Source organism: Cyprinus carpio, chromosome B6 (assembly GCF_018340385.1).
Source record: "Cyprinus carpio isolate SPL01 chromosome B6, ASM1834038v1, whole genome shotgun sequence".
NCBI classification, from domain to species: Eukaryota; Metazoa; Chordata; class Actinopteri; order Cypriniformes; family Cyprinidae; genus Cyprinus; species Cyprinus carpio.
Window position 1 is genome coordinate 27,834,553 of NC_056602.1, and position 14,187 is coordinate 27,848,739.

The following is a 14,187-nucleotide window of genomic DNA, read 5'->3' on the forward strand; positions in this document are numbered from 1 at the left end:
ATCTGCTCCGCCATGGCTCCCCGCTGCTCTGGATCTGCTCCACTGCCCAGGTCCCCCTCTGCTCCATGGTCTGTCACTGCTCCACGGCCCAACTCAATGGTTGTTTTAGTCATGTGCCTTGTTCCCCATTGGTTTTTTTCTTGTCATGTGTCCATCTTTGTCTATTATAAGTAGCCATGTTTTTGCCATTGTGCCTTGTGTATTAATGTTGTAACCTGCTGTCGGTGAGTCTGTTCATGCCTTGTCAAGTCTAGTCAAGTCTTCGTTTCTTGTTTGGATGTTTTGGATCAATCTGTAAATAAACTGCACTTGGGTTCTCACTACGCTCGCCTTCGGTGGACTGATCATTACACATATAGGTTTGGAATGATGACAGAAGTTTCATTTTTGAGTGATACACTTTTAATCTGACCATATAGTGTCATCAGCTTTTAGTTGTGGTGAATCTGAAGTTGCTTGACAAGCTTGCATGTTAGTGTTGTGTGTGTACAGTATATTATGAGTGTTATGCTTCATTATGCTTCATATGTTTGTGTAACTCGCATTCTAAAACAACTAAATGATCCTCCTCCGGAAGAGATCTGAAAGTGTGAAGGCTTTTGTTTTCTCGGTTGTGTGAAAAATAGCATATTTCCTCTGCCTGATATAGCAATTTGCACTCTAGTATTCACACAGAGGCTTCCAGTTCTGTAAGCACAATGGTATCAGGTGGAGGACTCTTTTACATCTCTCTTGAAGTGCTCATTGCAGTGGGATGCTGTCTGGGCAATATGTTGGTGATCTGGGCTGTATGGAAAAGTGGAGCCCTGAACAAACCCACTTTCTGCTTGATCGTGTCTCTGGCGGTGGCTGATTTTCTGGTTGGGGCCGTGGCAATTCCTCTGGCTGTGATTGTGGACATCCACATCAAAATCCCTTTCCATGCCTGTCTCTTCATGTGTTGTTTTCTCATCGTGCCACTGCAAGCGTCAGTGCTCACCCTCCTGGCTATTGCTGTGGACCGATGTCTGCGGGTTTGTATCCCTTTCAGGTGAGTCGGCTTCCAGAGGGCTTTGAAATGACATGAGCAATGGGCTCATAATAACTATTAATAAAGCAAGATGCCCTGTTGAAATATGACATGTATGGTTTATTTAAACTGCAAAGGTAAAATGTAAATTAAAATTATCACGACAGATGTGAAGGGGGAGGAGAATTAATATGTGCATCAGGTTTTTCACCAAAAAAGACTTCTGCATAGGATACACCCTTGTATCCTCGCTCATACCTCCTTTTTAAAATTTTGTTTTCACGCTTGCTATTTTTTTAATCTGTGACGGCAATACATTTGGCAGGAATTTGATCCCATAGAAGGTGTTGTTGTTTATTAAATATTTTCTTAAGGCATTATAATGAATGCATAATACATTATAAAAAACCTTATAATATGTTCATATCCTCTCATGAATATTCATAAGAACAGTTTTAATATTTAAGCAATATTATTAATAATATTAATAATAAGTAATAATATTAATAAAAGTTTAACATTACACATTTTTTCTCTCAAACAGCCACAAGGTCAGATCTTTGCAAGTACATCAACTTATGTTGAAGTGTCATCAGAAGTGTCTTTGCAAGTACATCAACTTATCCTACCATATTAGATTCTACCATTCTTGAGAATACTAATACTCTAATGAGAGTTATGATTATTCATGAGATAATATGAACATAAGTTTTTTTTTTTTTTATAATGCATTATGCATTCATTATAATGCCTTAAAATACCCTTAAAAATACCCTTATTAAATACAGGCTTTATAGAAAGTGTTACCAAATATTGTTATTCAATAAATAATATTTTATATAAATAATAGAAATATTTACTAATAGTATTTCGTTTTGGGAAACTGTGTGTGTTTGTTCGTGATGGTGATTTTAGTTACATTATTTTGCCATTAGACAGCGGCAAGAGTGTGTTACCAAGTGTGTTGCACACACACACACACGACACGCAAAACTCCGCATTTGAACAGTCAGTAGTAAATACTTAAACTAATAACAAAACATACTTACAGAAGCTGATTCAGAAGCGCCAGATTGTCATAGCAAAGTCAGAATTACCTCCTCTCCTAGGTTCACGAAACGGTCGTCCATAAAATGCGTTGCTGTTCTGTTGTAAGTAATCTTAAAGATTCCTAAATGCATCTACTTTCAGAAGGCCAAATAAAGTGCTTTTGCTTTCACCAAGATTAGGGCTGCACGATAATGGTTAAGCTGATAATTACAATTATTTTGATTAAAATTATAATCACGATTATTAATAACGATTAATCTATCCTGCTAAACTTAACTGCCTAAACTTAGCTGGTTTAAGCTGGTCTCCCCGCTTGGTCAAGCTGGTTTTTAGCTGGATGTTCCAGCTGGTCTCCCAGCCTGACCAGCTAAGGAAGTGGTCAAAACCCCTCTAAAACCAGCCTTCTGACCAACTTTGACCAGGCTGGATGACCAACTAAAATTAGTCAACCAGCTTAGGCTGGTTTTAGCATTTTTTTTTTGGTGTGTTTTTTTTTTTTTTTTCAGCAGGGAAATGGTTTTGGTTAGTGTTTTGTAATCTGTATTCACATTACATTTTCTAAGTGACAATTTGTTCGCAAATGGGAAAAAGCCACTCAGATCGCACAGTAAATTTGCTTAAAAAACTTTAGAAACTCTTGATATAAATTCCAACAATTCCAATTTACGTACATTTTCCCCATTGTATTGTCAATGGTAGGAAAAACGCATTTATACCTCAAACACAATAGATCCATTATTGAAACTCAGTGGCACATGGCACATTTGGTAATACAAATGGCTTGTGAAAAACACACATTGTCTAAATGACACTTTCATGTAAGCAGAATATCGCTGTTGAGAGATCGCTAAACTCATATGATAAGCATCAACGCTAGTGAAGACTTGTTAGCAATGCAAGATAATGCAAAAGCCAAATTAAAAACACGTTTCAGGATAAATAACGAGCCGGCCAATATCGTGACGATTATTTTTAATTAATCGAGAAAGGTGGATATCGTTATCGAGATTAAAATATGATTAATCGTGCAGCCCTAGCCTAGATACACACAGCATCTCCCTGACATGCTGCTTCAACACTAACTGCGGTTACTGAAACAACGCCTTCTTTCTTTACGTGAACATTTGGGGGGCATTACGCAAATATTTCCACATAGTGATGTAGAGATGTGGGGGCGTGTTTGAACGAGCCGTTTTAGAGGGGCGTGGCTGAGTCTTAACTTTGATAAAGAATATCTCTTTGGATTTGAGACTTTAGTCTTTGCAACTTTACAGATCTTCTTCATGCACCAAGCGCTTGTAACACTCCAAAGAGAAAGGAAAAATTTTAATCGCATCATATGACTGCTTTAAATAAGTTAGGATTTAGTTAGTTATGTGATGCTATAAAAACGGTAGTGTGACGACTTGATTGACAGCTGAGATTGAGCGAACTGAGATTGAGCGAATTGCTTCTCTGAGCGAACTGAGGCGCCAACAGACTTTTTGGAATTTTCAGGAGGAGATTGGAGTTGTATTGTATATCTTAATTTTAACAAGCCTCTTGTACAGCTATCAGCCGGAAAAAATTGGAGCGGTCAGGGGCGTGTCTACTGCGCAAATTCAGGTCCCTAATCAGGACAAGATGTCAGCGCCCTATTTGGAATCTGGCGGCTTCACTTTTCTTCAGTGGAAGAGAGTGAATGTGTGTCATCTGTCTTTTTTTGCAGTCTATGTGTAATAAGTCATCACCAGACGGGGAATCCATCTTGCAAGCTTTATTGAACAACTCGTGGTCGTACAGGCAGGGATCAGTACCAGCAAACACAACAGTAGAGGTAACCAGAATCGTCGTCAAACACAGGCAATAGATCGGGGTAGCAGGCAATATTCAGAGTCCAATAAACAATCCAAGGTCAAGAGGCGGGCAGCAATGGTTCAAGAGACGGCAAACAAACAGAACTGGTAAACAGGAAATCAAACACGGGAAATAACGCTTGGAAATGTCAGCCGGAGCAAAACAAGACTTCGCGTTAGACTGATGGAGTTGTGCAGCTTATATAGCCGTACAAATAAGCTGCACCTGTGTGATGATCAGAGTCCGAGGCACGGGGCTGATGGGTATTGTAGTTGTGAATCAGTTTAAGTGAGTGTGGGTGCGTGAGAGTCAATATTCAGGAGATGGAGCCCTCTGCTGGCCAGTAGCGGGAATCACGTGGTTCGTCTCCGTGACACTATGGTTTTTATGAGTCAGCAGTGAAGACTTTTATGTTGAAAGAGACAGTGAAACGCTGTTGTAAACAAGTTATTTTTAATTTCAACAACACATTAAGATGCAGCCAACAAATGTATTGAGCAGCGCTGTCATCGGAAATCACTCTTAACAGATGAAAGGATAGTACGACAAAGATATTTCCTCAGTTTACATTCAAACTAATGTTTTATTGTGAATATGAGATTTAGCTAAAGAATGAATGCTGTGTCAGAGTCAATCTCTCTCTTATAATACTCTGCTACACATACAGCACTGCTTTTAATACAGTAATACAATAAGTTTTTAATGAAGCAACTCCTTCGTTACTAGTTCTAAAGTGATGTTTTGGAATTAGTAACGGAGCTTGGGCTCAGCTGTTGAACTGTCAACTTTAGATTTGAATCTGTGTTGGCATGAAGTAGTTCTGCACAAAAGAGTGTTTTTAAAGACACTCTGTTTTTGTTTCTTATGTATTTACACACTCATGCCATCAAACTGTTGTATCACAGCCGTGCTGATATACAGCCATATCTCATGACTATTCCTGTGATATTGCTCATTTATATTATATTATATTATATTATATTATATTATATTATATTATATTATATTATATTATAATGGAGAGGTGACATTCAAAAATTTGAAACAACATTGGAGATATGGAATTTTCTTCATTTAAACCTGGAAAGGGACAGTTTTAATTCTGTGAAATTAAGAAGAAATATTTAAGATTATCTGCTATCTTTAGATCAAATAATCAAATAAATGATTAAATAAAGCAGTTTGATCGTGTCAACTCCTTTGTGAAGATTGTCTTGCTTTGAAGCTAAAGACTTTTTATACAATATCTTTGCTTGCAATGAAAAATATTTAAATTATGTTTTTAAATAGTATATAATTAGTATAATAAATTTATAGAAATATTTTTAATTATTTATTATAATGTGAAATAGAAGCATTTTCAGATCCTAATGCAAAATGAGATTTGCAACATTCGGTGCAATGTTAATTTTAAGAAATACTGTACAAAATAGATTTTGATGCTCTTCTTTGCTCTACAGGTACAAGTCTACAGTCACCAAGAAGCGCTCATGGTTCCTCGCCGCTGTGTGCTGGATACTGGCATCTTTACTGGGCTTCGTACCCATGTTTGGATGGTACAACCATGACACACTGACACGTTACAACTCCACCTCCATAGACTGTCAGTTCACTGCTGTCATTCCCATTACATACCTGATCCACTTTATCTTTGAGGGCTGTTTTCTTCCTCCGTTGACAGTCATGATTGCTTTGTACTGCTACATCTTTTTAAAAATTAGAAGTGGAAGAGCAGTTATGTCAGCTGAAACCAGTACATATAAACAAAAGAAGCACCAACTGGCTACCTCTCTGGTTTTAGTCTTGGCTCTTTTTATTGTTTGCTGGCTGCCGTTACACACGATAAAATCCATCACATACTATAACCAGAGTATACATGTACCCCCCATTGCTTTGTACTTTGGCATTCTCCTCTCTCATGCCAACTCGATGGTAAACCCTGTCGTGTACGCCTTCAAAATCGCTAAGATAAAGATAAAGCGGGAGTACTGGAAGATTTGGAGGAGGGTGATTGGTCAACAGCAGCAGGCAGATACAAACAGCAGCAGGACTCCTGCCAGTAATAATACTGACAGCCATGATGGACGAGTTCATGTGAAAACCAGTCCACAGGTGGAGCCAATGTACAATAAATACAGTGGGACTCCATAGTACAATAAATACAGACTAAAGAAACACACACACACACACACACACACACACACACACACACACACACATATATATATATATATATATATATATATATATATATACACACACAGTATGTATATATGTATATATACTGTATATGTGTGTGTGTGTGTATTAGTGCTGTCAACCGATTAATCGCATCCAAAATAAAAGTTTTTGTTTATGTAATATATGTTTGTTTATATATAAATACACACACATACAAGTATATATTTAAGAAAAATATGTTTGTATATTAAATATATTTATATATAATATAAATTATATAAATATACACATGTAAATACATAATAAATATTTTATACATAAATATTTTAAAAATAACAAATATGTGTGTGTATTTATATATACATAATAAATATACACAGTACACACACATATATTACATAAACAAAAACTTTTATTTTGGATGCGATTAATCGGTTGACAGCACTAATATATCAGATTAAACCTTTCTAATCTTACTTCAGGTTGCAGTTGCACTTGTTTGCCAGTAGGGCGCCTCAAAACACCACAGTCAAAGTCAGAGAGTTACTAGTTAACAAAGTCCCTTTCAAGTATATATCTATAGTCTTTGGTAGTTAACTGAGTAACTGTATGAGGTCTCTGGCTGAATGTGGATAATAGTGCACATGTATGTGTAGTTCAGTGCACAATAATATGTCTGAACAATATTACAAATATTAGCCTGCAGTGATGTACAAAACAAGCTGTTTAAAACAATAATAAAAAAGCTTCATTATGAAGTACATATATGAGATGTTATTTGGTTTCACAATTGGTTTGGTTTGTATTCTTTTTAGAATAAATCACTGAAAGAGTCACCCTTTAATCATTTTAACCAAAGCGACTTAAAAAAAGAGAACAAAAGAAGCAATCAAAGCAACAAGGGCAGTAATATGTAAGTGCTGTTACAAGTCCCAGTTAGTGTAACACAGTACATTTTTTATAAATAAATAAAAAGAAAACAATAGAAATAGAATAGAGAGTGCTATTAGAAGGTCAGTATATATATATATATATATATATATATATATATATATATATATATATATATATCAAAGACTATAATTTTAATGTGTTTCATTAGGATGACCAAAACTGCATTGCCGATACAATAACACATTCTGAAATTTAAAATAAAAATGAATCATAGTAGCAAATAAAATAGCAAAAATAAAAAATAAAAAATAAAATAAAATATTTTAAAGTAAAAGTGCAGAATAAACTAAGAATGATAACAACTATAATGAAAACAGTATGATACTTAAATAATATTAGTTTTTTTATTGACCAGTTTTACTTTTAACATTTACAAGTAGATCGGTTAAAGTCACTCTGTCTCTCATTGTTTATAATGATGTGTTTTTACTCTCATTCATTGTGTCTCTCAAGGAAGGCAATAGACTGTATAGTTATCACCTGAATAGGATGAGATCCTTCCCACAAACTATACAACCTACTACCTCAGCTTGTGGAGACACACAGATCTGCAGGTTCACAGGAGCACAGCTTCAGAATGGAGAAGATGTAGGCTAGAAATGAGGACAAATGAAGTCGCTTCAGACATCAGTTAAAGTGTTTCCTGCAGTTTCTTCAGTAGACAGCTGGTTAATCTGCCTCCGTAAGAAAGACAGTAGATTGTATAGTTATCTCAAAGGGAGGTTTTATACTCCACAACTATTCAATCTACTACCTCAGCTTTAGGCACAGAAACAAACACACCGTGGATGTTGTTTCTTCACCGAATCTGCACAGGGATGAAAGAGAGAGGGAGAAAAAAAAAATTATTAGGAGTCATACGCAATCACATTAAAATAGTTGCTTTATTTATTTATTTCAATTGATAAAAGTCTAATTGATCTAAAAACTTATATTTATTGATATAAAAATTATTATTTATTCATTCATCATAATGCATATTTACATATTCATATGTTAACAAGAAATATTCAATTTATATATTGTCTTTTTACTTGACTAAAATCAATAAAATATATCAATAATCATAGATTTTAAAAATAAAAGTTCACAATGATTTTCAAAGTGCAGAAGGAAATTTGGAAGTCGTTGATTCTATTTCAGTATTTCCTTCTTTGTGTCTTCCTGATTTCTTTTTAAAAGATTAGCAAAATAATCAACAGTTAGCAGCGTGCAAATTTGTTCGACCTGCAGGAGTGACTGTCTGGCTCGCAGAACTCCTGGCTTCAAGCAGATGTGAGCTGCACGAGGAAATAGTGCCCGTTTTCTCTTTGCACTCTTCACACGACTGTGGTGTTGCGTGCCGTTTAATTGCTGTTTTCGAACGCAGCTTTCCCAGCTGTCTGCCTTTAAATAACGCTACATGTTGTCTGCTAGCAAAGCATGAAAGGGAGGGAAAAGACCAAACAAAATGGCCACCTTCCTGCCATCTTAAACGAGTGTGCAGTTACAAGTCAAGAACGTGTGTGAAGATGAAACTGGCTTGTAGGCTACTTATTTCAAGAAAGGTGAATGATTGCACAGTAACTGTAAGTATACTGTGAATATATTGCTAAAATCGAAACCTTTATAACCCTAACAAAATGATTGTGACAGTACCATCTTTCAGTTTGATTTCTATATTCTGGTAATCGGGAAGCGGGACTTTTGAACAGGATGAAAAAAAAAATATATATATATATATATATATTAAAAAAAAAAAAAATATATATATATATATATATTAAAGCATTATGGTGGTATTTGGTTATTATTTATTTTTTCATTGTTATGTTATAGAAGATACCTGCATGTTTCTCAGAACACAAATTAAGTAAAATTTACCTCAATCTTCAAATTCAAAAAGTTTTCACGCCCCCGCTCTTTATGCATTGTGTTTCCTTCTGGAGCATCAGTGAACGTTTGAACCTTTTTTAATAGTTGTGTTTGAGTGCCTCAATTGTCGTCAGTGTGAAAAGATGGATCTCAAAATCATACAGTTACTGCTTGGAAGGGTTCAAAAATGCAAAAGATGCTGGAAAACGGAAGAATCTGCAGGACATGGAGGATTTTTCTGAAGATCACACTGTTTAACTGTTCAGAACAAACAAGGGACTCATAAACAACCATCACAAAAGAAAAACACACAGTATTAATAACCAAGGGTTCCAAAACTTCTGAAGGGGGTTATTTTAATAATTTCAGCTGTAAACATCTTTAATGTTAAATATCTTACTCAGGACAGTACTAAATAAAAAATAACATGCCTTTTGTATGATCTCTCTTATTTTGTTAAAATGATTCACTTCACAGATTCTGCAAGGGGTTCCCAAACTTTCACATGCCTTTCAAAACTTGTTTGAAATGTATGAAATAGGAATATTTGCATTGTTATAATACACAGATGATGGCGTCCCAGCATGATGGAGCTGTGGTAGATGTCTGGCAGACGGGGGTCACCCAAGAATGGACTGCCATGGTAAAGGGGCGGGATGGCGGCACCGCGTCTTTGCATAAATTAGCATGTGAACCGAGGAACTGAAAGACACTGGGGCAGGACATTAACATTCTGAATTCCTCTTTGGCCTAATTAATGGCAGTGATTGAAATGTTTTGGCCTGGCTGTTGGCCGAGACAGCGGGGACCCGGCGGAGAGTCTCATAATTAAGATGTTAGATCAGTTAAAGGGCTGAGAAATCAAAAAGTGATGCACTGCAAAAAATGATTTTCTTACTTAGAATTTTTTGTCTTGTTTTGCAACATGAATATCTAAACATTCTTACAAAAAAAACAAAATACATTTCATTTTGGAGCACAATGACTTGAGGTATTTTCAGAAAAAATTAAATAATGTGCATTTATGTTTAACCCTCTGGGCCTCTTCAGGCGGAACTGACAGATAAAAAAATAATCTAGAATTTTGTATAATTTTTTGCTGCATCGGAATGGGGTGACACTTAGTGAGTTTTGTATTAGCTATGTGAAAGAAAGAAAAAAAATCATGGACATGATTTAAAGGTAAAAAAAAAACTAAAAATACGTTAAACTCAGTATCTTTGTGGTCAAAAATGACAGTGGAAAAAAATAGCTCATAAAAACTGTATAAATATTGCATAGTATCATAAAATCCCCTCAAAATTCTAAATAACATTCAAAAAAATATTTCTGAACAAAAATATTATACATTGATTTTCCTGGTAAAACTTTTGACTGCAAAGGTACCAGGTTTGACCCAAAAATGAAAAGGCCCAGAGGTTTAAAACATGAAAAATATCTGCCAATGGGGTCAGAAAAATAACCCTAATCAAAGGGGAAACCCGGTTTTTTTTTTTTTTTTTTTTTTTTTTTGACCTCATTGGCAGATTTTTCTTAGTCCTACTAATATCATGATTTTGCATCTCATGTAAATATATCTTGATTGAAAAATGTTTAGATATTTGGACTGGAAAACAAGACACAATTGGTTTTTAGTGTGCATTTGAAATGTTTTATAGGCTGGAAATTCTTTGTAAAAAGAGCATGTGTGCCATATAAATAGTGCTGATAATTTGTAATGATTGCAATAGAGTCTGATGTAAGCATGTTGCCCAGGAAGGACGCCAGATGCTGGCCAAAACAAGGTACTTTATGAAGCGCCATAATTCAAATTTTTTTTGGCGTGTGCTTATGATGCATAAAATGTCGTCTAGTTAGGCTGCTCACTACATTTGCTGTGTTTATCTGGTGCTATGGCTTCGTTTGACATTTTTCTTGGATCTCAAAAGGACTATTTGTTATTCCATCACAGTATATGGTCCACGTCTCACTGAAGTCCATGGATCATTACACAAAGTAATGGCTATGTCAACATGAGGCTAAATCTTCATGTCTTGTGAGAGATAATATATGCAAAGCACTACATAAATAGTTAAAGGCATTATAACTTGAACTCTGTACTTCACCAGAGAGCAGATTCACATATGTGTAACTCAATCATATCTGCGATTCAAACAGCATTGGTATAACATATTTGGCAATGAGATACTTGTGATAAAATGGTGACAAACTAGAACAAGCTTGTCAGCGGAAGTGGTTAAGTTTCTCTAACCTCAGTCTTGGGGTTAAACGCAAAGGTATTTGTTTTTTATTTCACCTCTGCTGTCAACATTTCCTCATGTGTTTACATCTACTAAATTAATTTAATTTGAACTTTTATTTAGCTGTGGAGTGCAAACAGAACAGAGTTTTGAGCACAACATGCAAGTTATTTTCTTCAGATTTTTTTCCACATCTTATAAACAGCAAAAAAAAAAATAATAATAAAAAAATAAAAAAATAAAACCTAAAGAAACAGTTTTTCGATCAGAAATCGCTATTAATATATATATATATACTTTTAATTTTAATTTAATTTTATCTATATTATATCTAAGAAACAGTTTTTCGATCAGAAATCGCTATTAATATATATATTTTTTATTTTTTTTTTATTTTGCACTGATGCATCACAGACCATAAGACCAGGAATGTGTATTTAGAAAGTAAATGGGGTCAAATTACATTTCTCTTTCAAATTTATGCAACCTAATATGCCTATTTAGCACCAAAAGGATCTTTTATCCAAATCTGGTGCCATTTTATCTAGAAAAGCAACAAGTCCTTCACTACAGCATTGTGAGCTAAGGAACATTTTCGGCATATTTACATATTAATTGTCAGTAAATGTAATTAAATGCATTGTGATCATTATGAAAGTGAGTAAATATAGTCCTACCTGCTAATTAAAAGCGAGATGACACTTCACTTCCCACATCTGAATTAGTAGAACTGTTATCTTCACCATTGTCTACTTGTGCTGTGTTTAAACCCATGGTGGTGCAAGTCCAGAGGCCTTTTTAACATGCTTATCATTTGCAGCGCGACCCCTAACAATCTGCAGAACTTCAGCTCTACGTCCTGGATGCAAAAATAGTATTTCTAAACAGGAAGTGCCTGTTGACCTTGTTTGCGTATGCGTTCAGTGTATGTTCAGCACTTATCAATGCGATAGATGTATTGCAAACAGATTGCAAAAATAGCGCTTGTTGAATTAAAAAAATATTGTAGGAGTACGTAATACAAGAAAATATTGTTTCACTCTTATTTTGTATTTAATTCAATGTTTGAAACTGTTAGTGAAAACCATTTCTACACGATTTTTTTTTTCAGTGAAGCTAAAACACAAAAAAACTTTTTTTAATTTAACATTGCATTTGTTGACACTTGTTAATTAGGCCTGTAATAAAACACTGAAACTAACACTAAAAATGTAAGTAATTTCTGCACTGGAGTTGCAAAAATAATTATTGCTTCCAAATAGGTTTCCTCGAACACTGCCTGCGTGTTCTATTTGCTCATAAAAACAGATAGTCCCGCCCACAAACTCACTCCATTGGTCGAGAAGGTCAGTATTCTCAAGTAAATGTTTTGACAGCACAAAACAAATCCCTAGTTATTTTGCAGGGAAATCAACATCTCAATAGCTTACTTAGAGTTGTCACATTGAGCAAAGATAGATTAAATTATTTTGACATTTAAAATACAGCTTTGAATTAACATTTTTGCATGCAGCATGTGCAAGTGAGAAGCCATGTGCTTTCGAAAGCTCATAACTTGATCTGTTAACTCTTTCTTTTCGATACCTGTGAGAAAAATGTGATCTGAACTGCTACAAAATGAGACCTCGAATCACTTTAGCGACAAATACCTGCTCTGGTGAGTGTCAGGCAGCTGAATGTCCCAGGGTTCGGCTGTTATCCACAAGGCTCTTTTTCTTTTTTATTTGTTGTTTTTTTTGTTTTTATTGCTTCAGAATTGCAGGTGATTACCAAAATATTTTTCCCGATAAAGGGTCTGTGACTTTGTTCCTGGTTACCACACCGACACACAGAGAGAAAGCGGGAGAGAGAGAGGGAGCACAAAAATAGCAGGAAGTAGAGAGGGCAGGCCAGAAAAAAAATCATCAAGTAACGTGACAAGTTCATCTGAGGATAGTGAGGGAGGGGTGGAGGAAGTGTTTTCATTTTTTTCATCTGTCACTCCGCCCACCACCTTACTGCTTTTTTTCTTACTCTGTTTTCTCTTTGTATAGTATTCAGGGCAGTTTTCATTTACAATAGTTTCGACATCTCTAAAAGAATTACGATTCTTTGTTGACTGTGTTAATGAACTAATCAAAAGTAGTTAGGCAAACAAAACATGAGGTGCTTTTGAATGGAAATGCAATGTATAATCAAAATGGCATAAATAATCTCCAAATGTGTTTTTAGTTCAATCGCAGATGAAAAAAAGACATAAGTGTGTTTTAACATTATTTGTATTATTATTTTTTTTGTTTGTGTATGTTTACAGTGGCCAAAAGTCTGAAAAAGAAAAAAAAAAAAAAAAAAAAAAATATATAATATATATATATATATATATTATCTATATCTATATTTAAAAAAAAAAAAAAAAAAAAAAAAAAAAAATATATATATATTATTTTAAATCTACATTTTGAATTACAGTACATAATTTTAATTTAATTTGCATATATATACATTCACACACATACACACACAGGTTTCTGAAAGAATTTGCTTAAGCTCAGCATGGCTGCGTTTATCTGATCCAAATTGCAGTTCAATAAAATATATAAAATACATATATTAAATAAAAGATTATATATATATATATATATATATATATATATATATATATATATATATATATATATATATGTGTGTGTGTGTGTGTGTGTTTGTGTGTGTGTGTGTGTGTATGTATATAATTTAGGAGTCTCATTCTTTACCTTTTACAGTATGTTCTTCAGTGTGGTCTCAGTCTTAGTCATTTCTAACGCTCAGTTCCTCCGAACATGTTAGACTAGAGGAAGAATAGATTTGTATGTGGTGTACCGCTTAACAGACAACCTAGAAGTAACAAATAATGATTACGAATCTTTTTGCAACGCTTTTAGTGAGATTGTAAGTTTAATTTTCTTCTCCTGGCAGAGTTTGTCAGGTAAAGCACTGCTCTTTGTTTTGAAGGCCTCAGACATGTAACTTAGCACAAAAGAGCGTATTTATCCTCTACCATACTGTAAATAGCAAACCGCATGTTTGTATAGCCTCTGAAAACAT

At 34.6% G+C, this 14,187-nt stretch overlaps 1 protein-coding gene and 1 long non-coding RNA gene across 2 annotated transcripts; one reads left to right on the top strand and one right to left on the bottom strand.

Moving 5' to 3' along the window:
- The first annotated feature begins 268 nt into the window (after positions 1 to 268).
- On the top strand, positions 269 to 6,108 carry LOC122137715 (adenosine receptor A3-like). The gene is made up of 2 exons (XM_042726598.1): positions 269 to 1,030; positions 5,356 to 6,108. Exons 1-2 carry the CDS (start codon positions 699 to 701, stop codon positions 6,044 to 6,046), a joined length of 1,023 nt encoding a protein of 340 aa, XP_042582532.1. The 5' UTR covers positions 269 to 698; the 3' UTR covers positions 6,047 to 6,108.
- A 1,247-nt stretch (positions 6,109 to 7,355) lies between these two features.
- On the bottom strand, positions 7,356 to 12,859 carry LOC109047308. The gene is made up of 3 exons (XR_006155059.1): positions 12,774 to 12,859; positions 7,785 to 7,838; positions 7,356 to 7,704 (listed from the first exon to the last, which is right to left on the bottom strand). It is a non-coding gene; the product is annotated as an uncharacterized LOC109047308 (long non-coding RNA).
- Positions 12,860 to 14,187: the final 1,328 nt, after the last annotated feature.

What these genes read in the sequence shown, in the direction of transcription:
- LOC122137715 (XM_042726598.1), top strand. Translation starts at nt 699, where the DNA reads ATGGTATCAGGTGGAGGACTCTTTTACATCTCTCTTGAAGTGCTCATT. An exon ending in CGGGTTTGTATCCCTTTCAG is followed by an intron (nt 1,031 to 5,355) that starts GTGAGTCGGCTT and finishes TTTGCTCTACAG; the next exon opens with GTACAAGTCTACAGTCACCA.